This window comes from Hypomesus transpacificus, chromosome 12, assembly GCF_021917145.1.
Source record: "Hypomesus transpacificus isolate Combined female chromosome 12, fHypTra1, whole genome shotgun sequence".
Classification (NCBI taxonomy): domain Eukaryota; kingdom Metazoa; phylum Chordata; class Actinopteri; order Osmeriformes; family Osmeridae; genus Hypomesus; species Hypomesus transpacificus.
This window is the reverse complement of record NC_061071.1, coordinates 9299626-9322551: the sequence shown is the minus strand read 5'-3', so window position 1 is coordinate 9322551 and position 22926 is coordinate 9299626. Positions and strand designations below refer to the sequence as shown.

General features: G+C 41.0%; 1 protein-coding gene across 2 annotated transcripts; it reads left to right on the top strand.

Moving 5' to 3' along the window:
• The first annotated feature begins 6427 nt into the window (after window positions 1-6427).
• LOC124474773 (homeobox protein engrailed-1-B-like) lies at window positions 6428-10270 on the top strand. Of its 2 annotated transcripts, none has more exons than XM_047031189.1 (2): window positions 6428-7234; window positions 9519-10270. In XM_047031189.1, exons 1-2 carry the CDS (start codon window positions 6709-6711, stop codon window positions 9836-9838), a joined length of 846 nt encoding a protein of 281 aa, XP_046887145.1. In that variant the 5' UTR covers window positions 6428-6708; the 3' UTR covers window positions 9839-10270. The 2 variants fall into 2 exon arrangements, with proteins under 2 accessions (XP_046887145.1, XP_046887144.1); XM_047031188.1 differs by having other exon boundaries at window positions 9507-10270.
• The last annotated feature ends 12656 nt before the right edge of the window (window positions 10271-22926 follow it).

The following is a 22926-nucleotide window of genomic DNA, read 5'->3' as shown; positions in this document are numbered from 1 at the left end:
AGTCCCTTTTGTCACCTCTCTCCCTCCCTCGCCCTCCCTCCCTCGCCCTCCCTCCTGCCTCGCCCTCCCTCCTGCCTCGCCCTCCCTCCTGCCTCGCCCTCCCCCTGTTCCTCTGGCTCTCTGATTGTCATCTTTTGTGTATGACACATAATCGTTTACATGCCGCAAGAGTCTTAAACTCTGCATGACACTCTGAGTTTTCATGCTTTTCCAGTGATTTTTCTTCTGTCTCACATTCATCTTTCAGTTTTCTCACTATGGTGCGATTTATACTGCAGGTCAATCATGCAGAAACCTGCCTTCCTCTAATTGAATTGTCTGTTTGAATGAAATGCATCAAAAGATTAGTTGCAAAGGTAAGACATAAAAAGGATTCAGGCCATTAGATAATTTAGTTCTATCAAGGAACTTCAGGGTTAGGGGGTGACTATTATTTCAATGACCCATCAAAGAATAAAGTGAATTATTAAACCATTAAAAGAAAGAAAGAAAGAGACAGAGAGAGAGATTAAGGAAATGTTGGATTGGCTGCAGTGAAACAAGCCAAATCACTGATCAGCAACCTTTCCCAATGACCACTCCCTGTGTTTTAAACTTACCTCAACACAAATTGTATTTAGCCGCCCTTTAGCATTGAAATTGACACGACTTGTATATAAATGAGCTGACAGCTCCTCCAGGGGCCCATGGAAAGGTTAGTGGCTCCTGCCAGCATCATAGATGAGGGCCCTTCTCCCCAGGCTGCTAATGAGGCTAGCGTTGAACGACAAAAAAAATCTTCAGATTCCAAAGAAAGCTAATCAAACGTTGATTTCTCTGATTTGTCCATGTGGACCCCCAACTTCAGAAACACGTGAAGTCTCATGATGACAGGAAGACATGACACAGCAACACCAGGACGTGAGTTGTTTTCCCCCCCAACAACATCAACGTCGATACAATTAGAAAATGGAATCGTTGTCAGTGTGGTCAAAGTAAAGCGTTGTATTTAAGTAGGACACGGTTCTCAACTTCAAGCCTGAGCACAACTGCGGATGAGGCAAATATATTTTGACCTTTCATTGTCAGCAGTCAAAACATGTCAAGATCCCCGGTTGTCGTCATGTCAAACGCGCAAGAACGAGCTTCCTGTTTGGGACAACACAAACTGGCATCCACTCACGCCTCATCAGGATGACTTGTGACCACAGTTTTGTGTCTGACAGAGAGAACAATGAGGAGGAAAACTCAGCTGTTTTTGCTGTGTAACTTGTAACTTCACATGTTCACTGGAAATGTCACTCTAAACGATACTCTGGTGTCTCAGAAGGTAACTGTAAATTAATATAATTCCTGTCATGTATAATTCCTGTGTGTATTTGCTTCGCAGTTTTTATTCACAGGACTGAGGCTGTTGACTCCATTGTAGTTGACGACTCATATCAAGTGCACCCGATCATTTTACATTTTTGCTGAGAGTAACTGAAGCTGGTGCCCAATGTCACAGAGGGCACAGTGACAAGCGCTGTGGTGAGTTTGAACAGTGACCGACTGTAAACAAGGTCAGACCCTACAGCAATGGATGAGTTAGTGTACCACAACAACCAACCATGGCCTTGACTTCAGAATCGAAACTCACAGTGACTTGTAGGTTGCCCGATCCTCTAACCCCGGATATGGTTAGCTTTGGGAAGAAACCAGGAACTATTATCCTCCATGAAAATAGACAAGGACCCTCTATGAGTCTAAACAATTGAGCGCCAGAATGTGTGTGATATACTCTGGGATACAGTATGGGAACACCTATGAACACAATGTGAACTAAAATAAACTGAAAAATAGGGGGATCAAAACAAGTCTCCAAAACTAACCACTTCGTTCTAGCTGATCTTTCCAAATCCTTTCCATCGTTGTAAATTCTCCATGCCAACGCCTGTCTCCCTGACGATGTCACCGAGAGATAATGAGTGGAAGGATCCATGCCTGACCAGTCATCTTGACTCTCAATAGCTTAATTATTTATCTGCATTAACTCCTCAATTATACATGATAGGTGTAGGCCAAAGATCAACTGGGTCTGACCCCAGTTTCCTCTGACTAATAAATGAGGGGAGAAGGGGGCCCTCATGTTTTATTACTGGAGAGGACTGGAAAAGGGGTCTTGGGAGAGACAGAGAGAGAGAGAGAGAGAGAGAGAGAGAGAGAGAGAGAGAGAGAGAGAGCGCTGAATGATAATTACAGTTTAGTATGCAAACATCCTCTCCACCTCCACAGCACAAAAAAAAGGTATATGAGACCTGAGCTGCAGGACTGACTGTATAGCTCCATTCAAAGTGAGCGATTTCACACAGAAATTGTGACGCATTAATTCAACGACGTGTGTCGTGACAGAGAACAGGAAGCAGTGTGTATGTTTAAATGTAACATATCCCACCTCTGCATGCTGTTTGGGTGATCCGGAACGCCATTGCATGATACCATTTTGAGATAATGAAGTCATTTGGATGATGCATTCATATCAGACTGATGTCCTGGTACCATTTAGTGTCTCATTCAGGAATACATTTCCACTCGTCTCATATTTACCCAACACTGCCCTTGAATTAAACATGCATCAAGGACACTCCCTGGCGAGATGACTTATTAAGACTATGGGCATTGTGAGAGAGGGTTGAAATCAATCTGCTTTGTTTGAGGAAAATATTCCACCTGGGATCACTGCTTCAAAATGGCTCCGTTTAAATCATTCATCGTCTTCTCATGAATTCCTTTAAGTTCTTGTTTGCTTGGATTTTTTCCTTAGCTATTCACCAAACATCAGTCATGACACTATAACCATTCAGTTGTCACACTAATGAAACCATTCAGTAAACGAGTTCAATGTTGTGTGGTCTGTGGGCGTTCCCATAGTTGCAGAGGCAGTAGAAAATAGATATTGGACATATAAAATGTATTTAACGTTTTTGGTCCTTGATTAATATTGTTTGGGAGTAGCATCTGCAACGTAGAATTTGCAGCGCTCTGGAATGGGGAGAGGTCAACTGTGAGACAACTGGACAGTGGTTTCATTTGGTTTCTTCTGCCATCTACTGGACAACTGTTGAGACTTTTCTTGTCGGCAGAGAAGCAACTTGTATTTAGCCTAACATAGATGTGAGTGATGCACGTTATGTAAGGTAGAGTACACTTCATAAAATATTATTGGTCATTCTGAATTTGATTGCAGTATTTATACTTGTTCTCAGAAGCCCGCTGAAGTACAATTGTCCAAATCAATAGATTTGATGCATTGTTGAATTTTCTTGAAAAAAAGAGACAGTCACAGTGGCATTGCAAAGGGACACCTAAAATGTGTGCAAACGCGTGAATGGAGAAAAGAGAAGGTGCACCTGCAATCGTCACCACCAGATGTCACCCTAGCCCTTTATTTTGTTACGAATTGCGTTCTAAAATGTGTGAGTTGTTTCCACTGCTTTGAGACGGTGAAACACAATGTAATCATGTTACCGCTGGGGGACAGCATAGTGTCGCATTTTGTATCGCACATGAAAAGTCATCTATTCTACACGCAGTGCCGCCGAGGTCAAGGGGTATCCAGAACACTCCAGAATACTACATTAACCTGCACCAACAGGCCTGTCTTCAAGGAACGGTGACGTTTTGCCTTCACATGTAGGGTATAAATGTATTTTCATTGTTTGAAATACCACTACCACTGGTCTACCGAACGACCGATTAAATTGTGTTGTTGTAACCTAGAATTTTCCCAATATCTTGATGTACTTTAATTATATTCCAAGACTATGTAAACAAACCCTTACTAAGGCCTACATAGTAACCAGTGTCATAAATTAAAAGACAGACATAGCCTACAGGATATTACTAGCCATTGTAAGTCCTACATGCAGCCTATTCGTCAATAGGTCTTCTGTGACAACAAAATATTTTTTTTTAATCTTAGTTTACTTAGCCTATTATTTATTTAGTTTACCTGTGCTGAAGGCCTAGGTGCCTCACTGTCAGAGACCTTGCCTAAACATTTCACTTACCTTTTATATCTTGTGAACTACCATAATCTGATCTTTCTATCGAAAATCTATAGTATTTTCGTTCAAAAGAAAGGGTTAGGTTAGGGTACATTTTTTTAAAGCCCAGAAAGAAACTTTATATTCAATGCGTGTGCATCGAGTAGGCTAATCTGAAAAAAATAAATATTTTATCCATGTTCACAATCTCACAGAATCAACCAGATTTTCAGATTCTAAGCCAAGGATGGGCCTATTGAATTCATTATCCTGCCTACCTACAGGCTATATACCAGTTCAGATTTAAACTCACCTCAAATTTTGGAACTATACGCTTACTGTATTATAATTCCAGCGAAACTGTAGGTAGGGTGGGCCCATAATTCTTAACGCAATGTTCATACAAAACTAAAATAGCCGATAACTGATCTGCTACATCTGCAATAACTGAACTCCATTTCCTCCAAGAATGTGTCCAAATGGACAATTTGACCCATATATTCTCATCCACAAAACAGAGTAGACTGTAGACTTAGGCCTACCTTGAACACGCCGATGTAGAACAGTCCAATTTTTGGTCACATTCGGAGGAAACCCGAATGTTCGGGAGTCGATTTTAATAAAGTAGAAAATCTAAAAGTAAAAGTGCATTCATCAGTTTTGTGAAGAGTGTGTTTGTGTGTGTGTGTGCGTATGAAAGAAAGAAAGAGAGAGACAGAAAATGTGTGTGTTTGGGAGTGTGTGTTCAATAAAACGAGCTGCAATCCGTCAGTACATTTATCATCCTATTACTGTAACAAATCCAGGCCCAGTACATGAAAGGTAAAATGAATTACCAACGTTAAGCCGTCAATAAAGTCATTTCTGTAAATGGTGTCTCCGAAGACTTACGCATTATTCAACTGGCTTTATCAGCACCTTGGAAATTACGTGGCCATCCCCACAGAGTGCACTACGGCTCTGCTTACTTTGATTAAGCGTTCTGCCAAGGCATAGTGACAACGCTTTTGACCGGGTTTTATTCAACCTCTTGTGATGAACGCCAAGCTGATCAGGCGGAATGAGGGGTAATTAAAACCTATAAATTATCTTTTGCAGTCCCTCTCAAGGCGTCTCTTGCAGGCAAGATAAGAGCATGGGTCCTCATTTACCGTCTGAAAAGAACTGCGTTTCACAATGGCCGCTTGGCTAAATAGCATATTGATAGTGTCCTAATTAGAATTTAATTAAGTACCCACACTAGCATTGGGATAAAGATTTCAATGCAAGCATGTTGAGTATGAATCTATTCTATGATTTCAAGAGAACTTTCTTTATTACTAGACCAATTAAGGTTAGGCTTGTCTGCTTTCATTTAATGAGACAAAACTGGAGAGGGCAGTCGCCTGATCAGAGTGTGGTCATTTTAGTCTTCAACCAGGATCGAAATGGCAAAACGTGCATGTAGCAACATTTGAAAATGTATAAAATCTACTCTGCGCAGCAGCGTTTTCGTTTAATCCCAGCAAAATCGGTCTACATTAATCTCTTTGTGCACTTTAAATTTCTAACATATATATGCAATTCAAATGTGGCCTATAGTCTACCTGTTTGTGAGCATTATTCATCATTACTGTTTCTGTAATGTAAAATTGAATTGTTTTACATTTAGAGAGCCAGCTGCAATTTTCACAGAGGCCTACAGAATAGCCGGAAATCGTAGGGTATTAACGAATCTGTTCACTGATACTCAACTTGATGGGAGGGTAAAATAAAATAAATCAAAACATTTTTTATGTTTTTGACAAAGTCAAAAATCTCATTGTTTGTCACCGCTCATGTTCCTAATTTCCCATAGTCAACCTCTCAATTACCGCATCGACATAAGCAGGGTTCATAAAGTGTTTGTAGGTAATCCGTGAATCTGTGTGTTTGAAGATGTTATAACTGTTCATCGTAATAATGTTCTTATTGACATGATAAATGATGCATTTGGGGGGGAAATGACGATCTTTCAATTTTTCCTTGCTTTATATCTGAAATGTTGGGACTTCACTCGATAGGTGATCATGGAGATAATCTAGAGTAAGAAAATATAAAATGGAAGGTCTGCCAAACAAAATTAAATTGAAAATAAAATCGATATACTTTTTTCAGTGCCCACGTGACCCTATTTATAGATATCTCTAGTTGTTGTTTCATAATCTATTGGAGAGAAACATTCTACCGTAGCAAGAGGGTACGGTGCACTATTAAGATCCCCTGTTTGGAGTCCTGAATCCATCTATTACTTCTCTTTTGAGAAACATTAAATGTGATTGGACGTCGTCAGTAGTGACAGCGAGGATCTCCACAACTGATTGGTCTATTGCACGTGTGTATGCACTCACGTGCTTCCGGTTGGTGTAACAAAAGTATGTGAGGGGGATAACGGTTTTAGGAGAGTTTAGAAAGATCGCGTTGACGTACATAAGGAGACGGCAGGCATATCGTTGCTGCGCGTAATGCGGATAGGCTGGGTTGCGGTGTAGGCTATGGCAAGACTATGATTGCTCTTGGACCAACATGTTAACGCTGTAGATGGTTTAGATTCAAGCAAAGGTATACACATTATACAATATCAAAACAGCACTGCTCTTTAATTTGTTCAATTTGGATACGGTATTGAGCAACAAGTGGAGTTTGGCGTGGAGAGTTTGCGCTCCAGCCGAAAATTATTCCAGCTATGGAAGAGCAAAAGGATCAAAACAGCCGTGATTCGACAGAGGGAGAAAGCGTGTCCCTCTCCCCGAATCTACCGTCCCCTGCGATTCTGCCCCACCAGGCAGCTCAGCAAGTCCACAGGACAACAAACTTTTTTATTGACAATATTCTACGGCCAGACTTCGGCTGCAAGAAGGAGCAGGGGGGTCGGGAGCGAGAGCGAGAGCGGGAGCGGGCACAGACATCGGGCAGAGAAAACGTCAACCCGTTGATAATAAGGCCATCTCACGCCAGCAGCCTTTCCCAGGATTCCAACTGCAGCAGTGACAGCATTTCATCGTCGTCCTCGTCGTCCTCCCCGTCTTCTAAGCAGAGCCCGTCCAAACAAGGCGAAGGCAATGGGACTACAACAAGGTTTGGAGACAACACCACGTCAATTATGGTTGTGAGTGCCAGTAATGGAGGATCTCCACCAGCTAAAGAATCCCAGCCCATGTTATGGCCTGCGTGGGTTTACTGCACGAGATACTCGGACCGGCCTTCATCTGGTAAGGCGCTACAGTCTCTGAATGTTCTGTTTGTCTGTTTATCACTATTTGAGTGATACTTAGTTATCTTGGTTATATATTTAGGCTGTTTGCTGATGTAGAAACCCCTTACTCCCCCCACCTATACAATTTTTCTCTCTCTCTCTTTCTCTCTCTTTCTCTCTCTTTCTCTCTCTTTCTCTCTCTTTTTCTCTCTTTCTCTCTCTCTTTCTCTCCTTTTCTCTCTTTTTCTCTCTTTCTTTCTTTCTGTGTGTGTGTCTCATAGACACATTATCAAATGAATGTATACAAATGTAAAGTATTACATAAGCCAAAATAATAACAAATGAAACAAGAACAAAAATAACACATTTTGTATTTTAAAAGCCATTGTCTGTTTGCATTGACGCGGGTACACACTTGCTCGCACACACAGACACACACACACACACACTTATTATCATGACAGATCTAATGTTATCATGTTTGCAGTAGGCCTACTAGCTTATGTTTGGACACATTCAAGGGGTAGCCAGTCTATACCTGTAAACAGACGTTATGGTCGTCATGTATCAAAATTACATATCCTAAACGTTTTGATTAGTGACAAAGTAAACTTGGACGTGGACAATTTATAGATTTTAAACAGACCAAGGTCGCATATAATCTTATCCTTTAAATTCAACCGTAGATTTAACAAACCAAAATCACCCAATAACATCAAGCTACATAATAGTAGGCCTGCATACTGTATTTCTGTTTAAAGAATAATCACATGCCCAAGGCCTAGGCATGTGAACCTCAAGGCTACTAAGCGTATGGGTCTTAACAAATCAGTTTCATATATGCATTAATTCATTTGTTAGTATTCAACAAAAATAAATTTGAGACAAATCTGGTTACAGTTTACAATATGGACGAATATATGATAGAGACGGGTTCGGTTGACAGGGTGCTACTACATTTTTTACCTCGATCTCCTTGAACTTGACGGTATATCGTCTCTATTGTTAGGACATATTTATTGATTGACAAGGACGATTGATTTGTGATTGATTGTGTGATCAGTATAAGGATTTTAACAAAACCTATGATATAATAGGTCAATGCATCAACTGAATCTATTTTTGAAAGGAGCAATGGCTAGTGCAAATGTATTGACACCAGTTGACCTTTTGTTAGTTAAACATGAATGTAGGTCCTGTTGTCTGTTTATGCGTGGAGTCTTTATAACTTTAGTTTTTCTAAAGGGCAGCATAAAGAAGATCACAGAATGATAATAACACGTCTATAACACGCACACACAGACTAGCCTACTCAATGTTTTCAAACGTAGACTTTTGATCGACAATTAACCAAAGAACACTTCTTAGCTTCGAGATGTTATTGTTCAGTGCGATGTCATGTTTTTAAAGAATTGCATAACTCTGGTGCCATGATAATCGAGGAACTGTGCATTTTGTCCTGATGGTGCCGTTTTCTTTGAATGCTATGGGTTGGGCCCCGCTTAAGCCAGGCCACATTGAAGACAGTTGACGTAAAAATGGAGTCAGATGTGCTTCGTGAGTTGGAATCAAACAAAGCCACAACCCTTTGTACTAAAACATTCACCGGACCGTGATAGACTAAAGTTACGCTTGAATCCTGATAATATGTCCATTGTTTTTCATATTACAATCCCAAATAAGATGTAAATGGCTGTATTTCTTCCACCATGACGTATAGCCTATGTTCTTTCTTCCCATACATTGCTACATTTCATAAAAATTAAAAAAATGCACAGTTAAACTGGCAACGTCGGACTGAGGCCTGCTTGAGTTATCAGTGACGCACGCACCTTACATGATGACGTAAACGTGCGCAAAATTTTAATGCAATATTTATACGGCTATAGGTTAAGATAGGCCCACTTAAATTCTATATTTTTAAACGTATGCATTATAAAAACATTGCTGACCTCATATTTGAAAGCACACGAGTTCATGCTTATTCACGTTAGTAAACTGTTTGATTTCAATACTGCCACAGTCCTACTCAGCCTAAACGTAGGCAATAATAGGCTACATGAAATCAAATTGGCCTATTTGTCCTGTTGGTGTAATTAAGATTGTATCTTAGGCTACTTGGCAAAACGAACAAGAAAGTTAGGCAATAAATGAAACTCGAGTATTTTACAAGTCAAACAAATTGCAAAACTACACGTTGTCTATAGCCTGGAATGACACTATTTGCTTAAAAACCCATTTTGCCCACCACAGGACTTACTGATATTTATGTGTTCGTTTCATTGTTGTTTCTACATCAGGCCCAAGGACACGGAAATTGAAAAAGAAGAAAAACGAGAAAGAGGACAAGCGACCCAGAACCGCATTCACAGCTGAACAGCTGCAGAGACTCAAAACCGAGTTCCAGGCTAATCGGTACATAACGGAACAACGGAGACAGTCACTAGCCCAAGAACTGAACCTCAATGAATCCCAAATTAAAATCTGGTTTCAGAATAAGAGGGCTAAAATTAAAAAGGCCAATGGGTACAAAAATGGCCTGGCTCTCCAACTCATGGCTCAAGGACTGTACAACCATTCCACTACCACCATACAGGAGGATAAAGAAGAAAGCGAGTAGACTCCTATTTTCCCGGGCCACAGAAAGACCGCGTAGTCTATTGAGGAATTGAACTCTTTCTTGAGAACTAAAGAATTAAGAGGTAAATACGACTGGACAGCGACAGATGCTATTTAAAACAGATTTCTGTTTATGGTACAGTATATGGACATAATTCTATAAAAATACGAACATTATTAAAGTTTATATATAGCCAAACAATATGACGTTGTATATATTTAATTTCAGGTAAGGGGTATATCTCTATCAGTCCCTTCTTGCTGGAGATTTATATCTTTTCTTTATAATGTTGTTTGCTCATTGTTTTAGTAAGTGTCTGACTCACTAGAATTTTGTGATTTATGTCTATCCTGTCCCTAAAAACTATTCTACAGACTGCGTTACTGAATCGACGCTTCAAGCCAAAGATTTTATTATGTTCAGAGAATGTAGTCTGAAATAAAAAAAAAAGATGTAGAATGTGCTTTAGATTCTCTGCCGTTTTTGTAGTAGGCTATATTCTAGTTATTAATAAGCATAGAAGTCACATAGTGTGCTATCGTAAAAAAAAAAACTTTCATAGGTAGGCCTATAATACTTATATTTAGTAGGCCATATATTTACTTTTACCTTTGTATAACAATTGGGCTACGGACATTATTATTATATTTGCACTACAACAATAAGAATGATCCTATCTACATATAATAACAACAACATAGTAACCACAAGACTATTGTCTACAAGTTTATCTCTTAGAATTCATCTTTTAATTATTTTGGTTCTTCTTTTATTTACAGTTATTTAATAATTTTCAAATCACGTTTACAAAGCAGTGCCAGACCAATATCTCATGGTGACGAAATGACGGCTTGTTACCTTCTTCAAGGCGACATAACCCGTGTCCGCTTTCTGAGCATCGTCATGTGTGATAAGTCTATGTTGTGCTTTAAATAGCACTTTCAACGTCCTCTTGAAATATACAAGGATAATAAAATCGACAGACACTATAATGGGGTTGACTGCAAGTATATTAAACAATTTAGAGGTAAACATACATGTTGAATAGGCTATATCAAGTTGTGCGAGAGTCACGTTGGTCAATATTTTTCCATGTGTTTGTTCAAGATGCACAACTCTGTATCCATGTGATACAAGTAAAGCTTCTACATGATCAAAGTTAAGTTAAATTATATGATCCCACAAGGGAAAATTCGGTTAAGTGGTGCCTCTCTCTCTCTCGCTCTCTCTCTCTCTCTCTCTCTCTCTCTCTCTCTCTCTCTCTCTCTCTCTCTCTCTCTCTCTCTCTCTCTCTCTCATATACACAAACACAGCCTATTTTACGGGTTAGGGATTTTCGATGTATTTGCTGCATGTATATCCTTTGGAGAACATAAAATGAGTGGCCATATAGATGGACCGGGCCAGGTAATATGCCTAATTTGCTGAAGAGGTAGGCCAGTCCTTGTTGGATATTCTGATTTCACCATGGTCAGACAAACAGCAAACCGTAATACATATAATTTAGCGTATTCAAATATTTTCTGCATTTACAAGATTTGGTTACATGTAGTTGGTATGGAGGAACGCCGAATGAACTAGGAAATGTTGGAGCAGATCAGTAGGCCTACCGGAAAAAACTTATGTCCAAGGGAACCAACCAGTAGGCTAGATCAAACTCAACCGCGTCAAAAGGTTGCATCGAGCTAGATGCACTGTCCTTTTACTCAATGCTTTACTACCGTGGTGTACCAAAACTTTAGTCATTTAGCGAGTTCGGCCTACGTGACCTCTAGCTATGCTTGATAAGCCTCCCCGTGAACTCTGTGACTTGACACGCGCTGCCCTCAATGCCCGCTCGTCTGGGTAAATGCCCACAGCACGAGCCTGTGTCTGTTGGAATCAAAGCGCGTATTGGCCTACCACTGTCCAATCACAGGTCAGCCAGAACAGTCAAAACAAACCACACCTATTACTGTAATAGCAATCTGAATATAGAGTAAGGATTTAAAATTAACTGAAAGACAATTCTGGCACTGACAGATCATATAGGTTGTTATCATGTTTCCAAACTGAATATAGTTTAAGTTCAAAATAAATAAACAATTTGCGATTAGTACTCGCACATCTGCCTTTATATTTTTGCGTGCCATGCTGTGAAAACAACACTAAATCACACCATAGAGATAAGTTGGCAATTCAAAGTCTTTCTCACAAAGCTGGAGCTAGGCGTAGCCAACATGAGTAGAAACAGTTGATTGTGCTTAAAAGCATTTATGTTTGCAGCGAACTTCAATAGGCTACTTACCAAAACCTAAAATAGTTTTTTAAATTGAGTAGTAAGTTTTAAATTGTAATAACATACAGCCTACATTATTAAATTAACTCTTAATTTTGGATACAACGCAGCTGAATAAAATTCAAATAGAAGATGCGCCATAAGGTCCTTCATCACACCTCAGGGGGAAATGGGTTTAATGTATTTACAAATTGACAGAGAGCTGAACTTCTCCATGGCTTTATTCATTACGTCTAAAAGATATTCGAAAAAGGAAAGATATTCAAAAATGAATATTTAATTTAAATGCTTGGTTCGCCAAACTAAAAACTACAACAGTCAAATTGGAAAGTAAAGTGTTCAGGTAGCCAACTCATTCGTCACATGCAAAAGTAAAGGCTATCAACTGTCTACTGGCTATTGTATGATATCTGCCAGGCTACTGAATGACAAAGCATATATGAAACATTTTACCACATCGTTGACATCTCCTTAAAACATAATACATTTTGATGGCGTATGTGAAGTTTCTCCATCTTCTTCACGGTGCAGAAAACCGGTCGTTCGGGGTCTTGATCTGACCCTCGCGCGACCAACGTCTCAACATTGTAAACAGAGGTAGGGCCTATCACAGTGTGAGTTAGATGGATGTTCTAAGCAACGCAAAAAAAGTTGTAATCCAAATTATATTTGTCATGATGTTGTATGATTTTTATTGAGCCAATTTAACATACCAATGACATGTTAGGCCTGGTTTTGTAACCTTTTCAAAAAGTAATTTAAAGTAGGCTATGCTACGCCCCACCATAACGGCAGGTATTTATGCAACCGTGGACACAAGACACCTGTACATTTTTGTGAAGTAATTGTGGCTTTTTGACTTTTTGAGAGCAAGACTTTGTACACACTTGCTATTTTCAAATCTTAGACCTATAGTTATTCAACTAGACAATTCCGTGGAAGCAATCTCATACAAAACATGCGAAATTATTCACTATCATTTTACACTTTTAAATACAATTATAAAAATAAAATAAAAATTGTTTCCGCAACAGCAGAAACTCCTATCCCGAGAGGTAGATTTTATTCTTTATTTATTCAAACTGCGCTGCAATCTACATGTGTTTAATCATTATTATTAAAATTATTATTGATAGACTAAATACCAATAAATATGTAATGTGGATCAACATGCTAACCCCTGACCTACAAATAATGAACAGAGTACAGGCATTTTTGTCAACATGATCATTATTCTCTCCTCTCACACATAATTAAGCTAAAGGCTTATTGACAGTAGCCATGCATTTCTCACTAACAGGCTGTGGGGAGATCCTGAATTCACACACTTAGGTTATTGCAATTGAAATGAACGCCATGTAGCCTACGTTTTTCTGTCAGTGGTCATAATCTACTCTGTCTGTTCTGTATCTAATGATTAGTTTGGATTTAATCAACGATTGCCCACTTCTCTCGAGAGGACAAAACAACAATTTAAGCGCCCGTGGCCACCTCATAATTGCTTTTAATTATTTTCTATGTTGTTCGAATTGCTCTTGGTTGCAATGTTCAATTACCTCCACGAGATTTAATAAACACTGTATCTATAAATAATGTATTTGAACAGCGTGGGTAGTTAGACACGTATCAGCAACAGTAGCAATCTGCACGACATACAATAGGGTATAGGCTATATTAAACATAGGCTATAGCCCAGTGATATAAAGTTGGCCGGTTAGTGGTAAAAGATACACTATTCACTCTTCAACGACGTGTTACATTCCCATAGGATGGATTAAATAGCCTATATAAAACCATTGCAAATGTTTCAAGAAAACAAACCATTTTCATTGATTGTTATATTTTGATAAAATTGTTTTTGCACTTTCGTGAATTATTTTATTTCTACGTGGGACATAAATGGCCATACATTGTAAATCCTGGTTAGTGCTTTTTCTAAGAAAAAAATGATTGTTCGAGAAATAATTAAATGGTTCTTAAATGTATTAAGAATGTAAAAACAATCAAAATGTAATACACCCAAGATACAAAAATACAGTTTTTAGATTATATCAACATTTATCAACAACAGTTTTTAGTAGGAATTTGGCATTCATTCAGTCTGGAAGCCTACAAACAGCTCCCAAAAAGTGTTTAAAACTTGTCAAATCTAAAGACGTGGGGACACTGTGTGGACCCTATAAGATGACGTCTCATCATACAGAATCATAAAATATTTGCAGCTAATTCCGACAATTACCGAAGAACAAGAGGCCGTTTCCCACCTCAGTCATTTAGCGGTTACAGAGGGGTTTATCTAAAACAAAGGAATCGTGGGCTTCTGTGCACACTTAGCATAGTCTGCCTTACAGCTACAATATGACTTTAATTTATATGCAAATGAGAGCAATAAAAGAAGACACCCTGGAAATCGTTCAGTTTTTGAAGCTGGTGCTGCACGAGATGTGTCTGCAGGTAGAAGAGCTTTCACACTGAATGTGAAAATACAATAAAACGTGTTATCCGTCATTTAGACCTACCATAAAGAGCAGATTAAAGCATTTATATTTAGCAAAAAACATAGCTTCAGTGGCAAAGAGGGAGTCAGGGGGTGCAGCGTCACCAGGATAATTTTCACAGTTTCGCATGGCGCCCCGTTGCTTTGTGTGTTCTCACTGACCAGCACGATCACGCTAGGTTGATCAAAGAGAGGCTAAAACGTCAAGTGACCCCAAATAGAACAAAAGTATGCAAATACCGGAGCTAACGGAGGTTTAATCCCGTTAGAATACAAGGTGAATAGAAGCTACGGACGCCATGGCCTGTCTTGTTTTCTCCCATATTCCCAGTTGACTAACCCTAACCCTCTTCTCATCCTCCACAACCAGGCGGTGAAAAGAGCGAAATCAACACAAATTAATCACAACAAAATTATAATTCACAGTCAGATAAAGACATCCTCTATGCCAGAACATGATGAAAGACAGTGTGTTGCTTAGAACGTGTACAAATTGCCAGGCAGAGATATGGCTGATACAATGGTGCACACACACAGCCACACACACGCTGACACAAACACACACACACACACACACAAGACACACACAGAGACAGCGCTTAAAGAAGCGCTTAGATCACTACTGTGTGACCATCCCACTGCTAAGTACAGAACTTTAGGCTAATCCCTTCCCAGCTGCTGTCTGAATTATGGCTGATTCTCTTTCAATGGGGAGAGGGACGGGGGTGCTTGGTGAAACACAGGAAGCACCCTGAACACCCTCTCTCTCCCATCCCACAGTAGCACTATAACCTCCTCAGACAGTTCCTGATTCATCTCAAAGTAAATGTCTCTACGTGTCCTGTTTACAATATTCGTATTTGAAATTTGAACAAATCTCTTCGGCCCAGCAATGATCCAATTTCAAATTCAAACTCTATGAAGTTCCCCTCAATTTCATAAATGTACTTATTTTTGCAGTGTTGTTTTTTTGGTTTATATATCAAGCTTTGGGGTGCAAGGTTTGGAAATGTGTGTGTGTAAGTGTGTTTGTGTGTGGTGGTGGTGGTGTTGGGGGGGGGGTGACCTTCACTTAGTCCAGAGCAGATCAGGATGGATTGCAGGCTACCTAACTCTCTGAGGGGCTTTGCTACTTAGCTGCATTCCCTCAGGGAAAGGGTTTCTGTCAGAGAGAGGGAGCGAGAGAGCGAGAGAGATAGGGAGTGAAAGATAAAAACATGGAGAGAGAGGCAGAGGGAGAGAGGGAGAGAGAGATAGGTAAAGAGAAAATAGTTTGTGCGTGCATGTAAATACATGTCTGTTCATGTGTGCGTACAACAACATAAAGCCACATAGTGGCACAGTGTGTGTGTGTATCGGTGTGTGTGCATCTGTGTGTGTGTGTGTGCATCTGTGTGTGTGTGCATCAATGTGTGTGTGCATCTGTGTGGGGGTGCGTTTGGTTGGGCGAGCGCGGGTGTGAGCGACCAGGCTCACGGGAGCGTGCATGTGCCATGATCTCCATGTAAGAACAGGGGAAGATGACTCATATCATTTTATGGCCTGTCAACTGCACTGCTCTATCCGAAAGGGGCAACATAACAGAGGTGGCATTGAGCAGAAACCTCCCACTGCACAGCTGAGGGTCTGGGAGGGTACAGGGGTCCAGGGGGGGTCCGGGGGGGGGGGGGGTCCGGAGGGGTACAGGGGGGGTCCGGGGTTCCAGGGAGGTCTTGGGGTCTGGCCAAACAGCCGCAGCATCACAGAGATAAGCACAGATTACATGGCGGATATATGCAGCCGCCTCTTGTGTGCTCTGCTAGTCAGACCCTAGACTGTGCCACCAGACACACAGACATGTCAGCGCAGCCAGGGAAGTGCGTTTGTGTTCATGGTGGGATCAGGGTCAGAGAAGAGCAAGTCCCACTGTCAGAGAGAGAGGGAGAGAGAAGGAGAGAGAGAGAGGGGGGATGTTGCTGTAGGTTCTGAAGGAAAGTTGAACCTAGTTTTTATGTATTTTAAGGTATTCTGATTCATGTCACCTTTCTGTCTTTTGTCACATTTCTTGCAATTATTTTTTTTGCAGTGATACAATTCAGATTTAGATCAATGTGTACAAAAATATCTTTAAGTCGAGTAAATAAAATAAGTGATTTTTATCATGCGATCAAGTTACTGTGATTTGTGAGTCACTGCCTGTGTCACCAGTGTTGTCAAGTAGGTCTCAGAACATGACTTTGCTTGGAGGGACTGTGTATAAGTGTGCTCTCTCTATAGCTGGATGCCGTTTATTTTAAAACGAAAGGAATTCAAGGCGAAGGATATCATTTCCTACTTTGAAGACTATGTACTTTCGAGACAGTAGGCTATGTACTGTTTCAGATTTAATTAATAAGCAAGCAACTTGAAATTACAGCGTGTCTGGCCACAGCTATGTGAAATGCATTTTGCCTTCTTTTTTTTTAAAGGCGAGACTACATTAAAATCTAAAGAGGTATTTCTGCCTCATCTGGTTCCTCAGATAGTTTTCACAAAAGTGTATCTATTCTTTTTAAATCCATTACATTACTACGAGTGCTCCACATTATTGCATTGGTACACAACAACATACTCTATACTTTGTACAATTTTACAGTAATTGCCAATTGGTTGGGTGATGATTGACAAATAAATAAATGTTGAAGAAGAAAAATAAGAAAAATAACAACACAGATAACGAAAATTGTACAATTAAAAACGTTTTATTTGATCTTTGTTTTAAATGATTAATGAGTATAAATGAATTGGCATACACTGCAACAAAATAATCCTCATATATAATACAATAATTATAGACTTCCAGATTTTATTTTTTATGAGACAGCACAACCTATAAAGTTTGTTAACAAAACCACAAACGTATTCAATAGTTACACCACACAATGAATGCACTAACCCGAGTTTAGTTCATGTTCAGTATCCTCTACCAAAGAAAAGACAGGGATGGCATTTCTAACAAACCAATCATTGAGTCTTTCTCTGATGCTCTAAAATGGAGGCATCTGTCGCTTAGGCAGAGGTAACAATAATACAATAATCCCGATCGAAAATAAGATCACATGCGTCACATGCTGTCAGAACACTCTGGCTGCTTTCGCAATGACATCTGTGGTGCACATTTTCCAGGCTCATCCTAGTCGAGGCTGTTTAATGAAGGCACAGCACACACACACGCGCGCACGCAGACACACACACACACACACACACACACACACACACACACACACACACACACACACACACACACACACACACACACACAGAGAACAAAGAGCAGACACCTGGGATCATCGTATACTATGGGTGGTCACATGCACCTCTCTCTTCAACCTCTTCACATGTGGAAGCACTTTACCCTCCCAGAACAGCAAGGCTTCGCCGTGTGTGAGATAGTGAGGCTCTTCATGGAGACTGGATGCGTGGGCGAACGACTACCTTTCTAACCATGCCTCTCACTTCAAAAGCCATGAGCTGCTGGGTAAATCCACCCTCTCCTCCCTCCTCCCTCTCTCTCCTTCTCCTTCGCTCATCGCCTCAGCCCAGAGGTGCAGGGAGGTGAGCCAGAGAGCGATTAGTCATATTCAATTTACATACGCCTGTCACGGGATCCCCTTCGCTGAGCAGTGATGTCATCTCAGAATCGTCCCTTTGCGGCCGGGGCTTGTGAGAGAGTTCTGGAGCGCTCGTTCAGAGAACCTGCCTCTGATCTGTGTTCTCTCCATGTTGGAGAAACAGCCCTAGGGTCTGGAAGCTGGGTGTCCCTGGGTCAAGGGTGGCAGCCTGGGAGGAAGACTGAAGTCATGAATGAAACAAGTGGTTTGTTATGTACAGTTCTCTTTACACAAAAACGTACAAATAATACATGCATTAAATACATGAGATACATAATTCATAATTGTTCGAATGTATTAAAAACATTTGCCTCACCTCTGGCTTACCTACCTGCACATCTGGGAATTCATCTATTCAAATGTATTAAAATAGAAATTGAATAGATGAATAAGAACATATGAAGCCATGAACACTGACACAGAGGAGAGACTGAGGCAAAGGCCTTATCCAGTAGGTGAGTAACATACTGGATCTGGACCAGTCATAGACAGTTGGAATCTGTGTTTGCATCTACATGCAGGAAGAGGGTGTTTCCCAACATAGCTGGTGGCGTAGTCTTCGTGTGTTTGTGTGTGCGTGTGTGTGTGTTTATGTGTGTTTCTGTCTATTTGTTGGCATGTGTACGCATTTGTATATGTGTGTTTGTGTAGCGTGTGTGTGTTTGTGTAGCATGTGTGTGTTTCTGTGTGTGTGTGTGTGTTGTGTGTGTCTGCAGGTCAGAGGAATCAGCCTCTCCCTCCATGGCTGGTGCTGGGCTGAAACCCTCATAATAATCTGTCTCGGCACCAATCCATTCTGCTGGCCTGTGATTTACTGCCATGTGTCATCCGTAGCCTTGCGCCTAGGGAAGTTAAATGACCCGAAAATAACATTAATATGTACCAGAGCTAGATGGAGTACTGGACTGAAGGGGTGGTCTCTGGCTTTAGCGCTCACCCATGGAAACAGTACCTCAAATCTGGCTCTGAACTGGGAGAAGGGTTAGGAGTCTACAGTCTGTTCTTCACCTTGCTTCGGTAGATAAGTCAAGTGGTAGAAAGAAGCTTCAGGGAAAAGTGGACCTCTGATTGGTCGGATTCTTTTTTTTCTTTCTTTCTTGAACATGTTACTTTTTGTATGATCTGTTACTGAATCATTTGTGAATTTTAAGTAAGCTGGCCAGGAACAATCAGTATTTTGACGCCAAAAAATTCTGAACAGCATGATTAAACAATGTGCTTCTTGAATCAAATTAAAATGTGTTCAATTCAATTCACGCTGTGATGTTTAAACAGACAAGTGCATCAGAAAGTGTATCACAAAATAAGACAACAGATTGACGACAGGGAATCAAAGTTAATTTAATACAATTCAAGGCACTATGGACACACAAAATTAGAAGAGGACTCTGTTGATATTTTTTATTAAAGTTATTTTCTAGATGGAGCCTTTAGGGGGGCTCCCATACAAAACTCAAATGCAGTGGAACAGCAGGTTGAACACACTAACTGATTCAAGTGTGCAAACAGCACTCATCCCAGATACACTGGCCAAAAGTTCAAGTTACGACTGGGAGACATCTCTGGAATTGAGGACCATGTAGACCGTGAATAACTGTTTTAACACACACCCTTCTCAATGTGTGGTCTGTGGAATGCCATCTGAAAGCCCCTCTGTGTGTGTGTGTGTGTCTGTATGCGTGTGAGTGTGTGTGCGAGTGTGTGTGTGTGTCCGCGTTCAGTTGGGCTCGCCTTCAGAGTCACTGTAAGGATCTGGTTTAGAAAGCATAATGTTATTCAAAAGGTTATGATGGTAAATACGTACCGTGTTATTTCTGTAGGAATGTGGGAGCGGGGTGAGGGGGCAGCCATGCCTCTCTGTCCCAGCGAGACAGGTGTGCCAGGAGGGGACACCTGGTCAGCCAGGCTTGTGAACGCTCAAGCAAGGGGGAGCTCAAGCGTGGACCGTGAAAAAAGTGCCATCTCAGTTTTGAATAAACTCGTTGAGGGGAGCTCACTGCAGCTGGATGGTCTCCTGCGCGACGCGGTCACAGACGAAATGTGTGAAACTGGACGATGGGCCTCTTTGTCAAGACTTATCCAAGAACAGAATGGAAATCTCCCCTCACAGTAGTTGGTACTGTGCACTGACAAACACAACACTACCCATTATAACAATGTGGGTTTGAGTGCTTGGAATATTAACTAATATAAGTTTTCACAACACGGCGCGCCCAATAAATGCACAAAGATATTTGATATAATGAATTCCTTATTTTAACAGACGTTTTCATCCTGAGCAATGTGCAGATCCGGTTCTTAATCCTGCATACCCTATGTCTTTTATTTATGATTTAATACTTGTTTAATGATCAGATTTATTTAGATATACAGCTGGTGTTTCCTGGATATCATGCAACAAAGGGGCCATTATTTTGCACATCAGTACACAGTTGTTGGGATATTCCCCTATCTGTTACCCGTCTGCAGTTTCTATGTAGTTTTCGACGTGTTACAAAGAACAGATGGGCAGAGGAGCTGTGAGCGAAATGAACGTCTGAGGACGTAAGGAAAACAGAAGAAAAACAGAGGGGTAAAATATTATATTTCCTTCAAACGGGCTGAGATGAGTCACAGATGTTTGTGGACATGGCAACCTGACTCTAACAGCTGGTTCTTGATCACTTTCGTGTCAATGCGTGGACGACCTCCCCCCGTCTCACATCAACACTCCTCCAAAGTGAACTTTCAGCCGTCGGATATCAAGATGGCTGAGTCAAACAGGGGCAGTCACCCCCCCTCGCCCCCACACCTCCCCCTGGATACTCATCAACCTTCTTCTCCTCCTTCTCCTCCTTCTCCTCCTTTCTCTCCTGAGTGAATGCTGGAAAGATGGGTGAAGCACACAGCCCGGCTGCCTTATTTGCTGCCGGCCTTGACAAACCTAGACCTCAGGCTGCTGTGATATTGCTCCATCAATCTGTGTTTAAGATTCACCCACACTGGATGTCCTGGGTGCTGGTCTCTCTCTCTCTCTCTCTCTCTCTCTCTCTCTTATTCTCTCTCGCACCATCTCTTCTTGGACACCTGCAGCCAAATGAACAGCAGAGCAGAAAAGCTGTGCGTGCTTCATAAGAGCATGAACAAACACAACCACCGAGAGAGTTTGGTCCCGGCAGCTCAGAGGATTGGCGGTAATACAGGGGATGTTTGAAGGACTTCCTCTGTGGTGAATGCTGCACCACACCCAGCATGACCACACAAGTGCTCAGCTTGATATTTAAATGACAAATACAGCCAGTTCAAGCATACACACACACAATACTGACTGGTGAGAGAAAAAAAATAATATTCAAAAAGAGGTTCATGTCCAGAATTAGATGGCAAAGTGATTCATGTTAATTGTTTTACCATGTTGGGCATAAAATGTTGGGACACAGAAGATGTTTGAATTACAGTGTTGAGGTTACAGACATGGTTGGGCTTCCTGTATCCAGCTTACAGACAGCATTGGGGTACAGACAGATTTGGGGTTACAGTGTTGGGGTACAGATTTTTGGGCGCGGCCATGAGACCACTGAATGAGATGAAGAGGGACAAAGGACTGGTCTTTGTTCTGTGGGGCCTTCTGAAGCTCCGCTGGCTAACGGGGGGGGGGTTCCTCTCCTCCTCTCCCAGCGCCGGGCCGAGGGCCATCCTCAGATGCCGGTGGAGGGGGCTGGTCACAGCAAGGCTGGGAGGGCCGAGCACCAGGTCACGCTGCCCCAGCTAGGAGAGGTTTCCCTGGGAAAGAGGTTAGATCACAGATCGGTATTCAGGATCGCTTCTGGAGCTTTGCAGTAAGTGGCAGCCTGACACAAAAAATGTTTTCTGTGTGGGTTAATTTCTTCTTCCTCTTTCTTTCTTTTTTATTTATTATTTATTTTGTTGATTCAAGATTGAAAGAAAAAACAAACTAGATAAAGACTGTGCTTAATTTGCTGTCGCTGCGTGTTTGTTGGAAATTAAGTTGTCTGTGACAAATTTGTTTAAGATGACACTGTTTACTGTGTGGAAAGAATATTTCTCTGAGGACAGTTTTTCCACTCACATTTTATTCTTCTTGCATTTATTATGGGATGCATTTTGTTTTGGTGGTTTTAGTGTTCTCTGCAACATTGTGGATAACACTTCTGAACGTAAGCCAAAGTGACCTTCCTGCTGTCACACTCCAAGATGTTCGGCAGGGTCATTCCAGAAACCAAGGGAAATAAAAAAATATTGCCATGGAGGATTACGACAAACAATTTTTTTTGTATTTGTTCATTGCACAACTGAACTGGAATCCATGAAGAGAAGGGAGAGGACGAGTGAGGGAAAGATCTTACACAACCAGCATGTGTGGTCGGCTCCTGTCAGGGTGCAGATCCTTCCACCCCGGGCCGCTGCGTAGTTCGGTTTCAGCAGCACGTACCCAGTCGAGTCAGGTGACATATTACTGCCTTGAATTGTATATATTTTTACTGGGATAGGTATAGCTCAGTAACTGGGATGGGTATAGCTCAGTGGTAGAATATATGAATGTAAATCAAGACGCCACACGTTCAAAGTCATTTATAAACATCTGTCAAATGAATACGTTACTATCATAACTCATATTCCATTATACATTAAAATTAACTTTTCTTACAATTATTCTTAACCTCTCAGTGCTCAACCTCTTAAT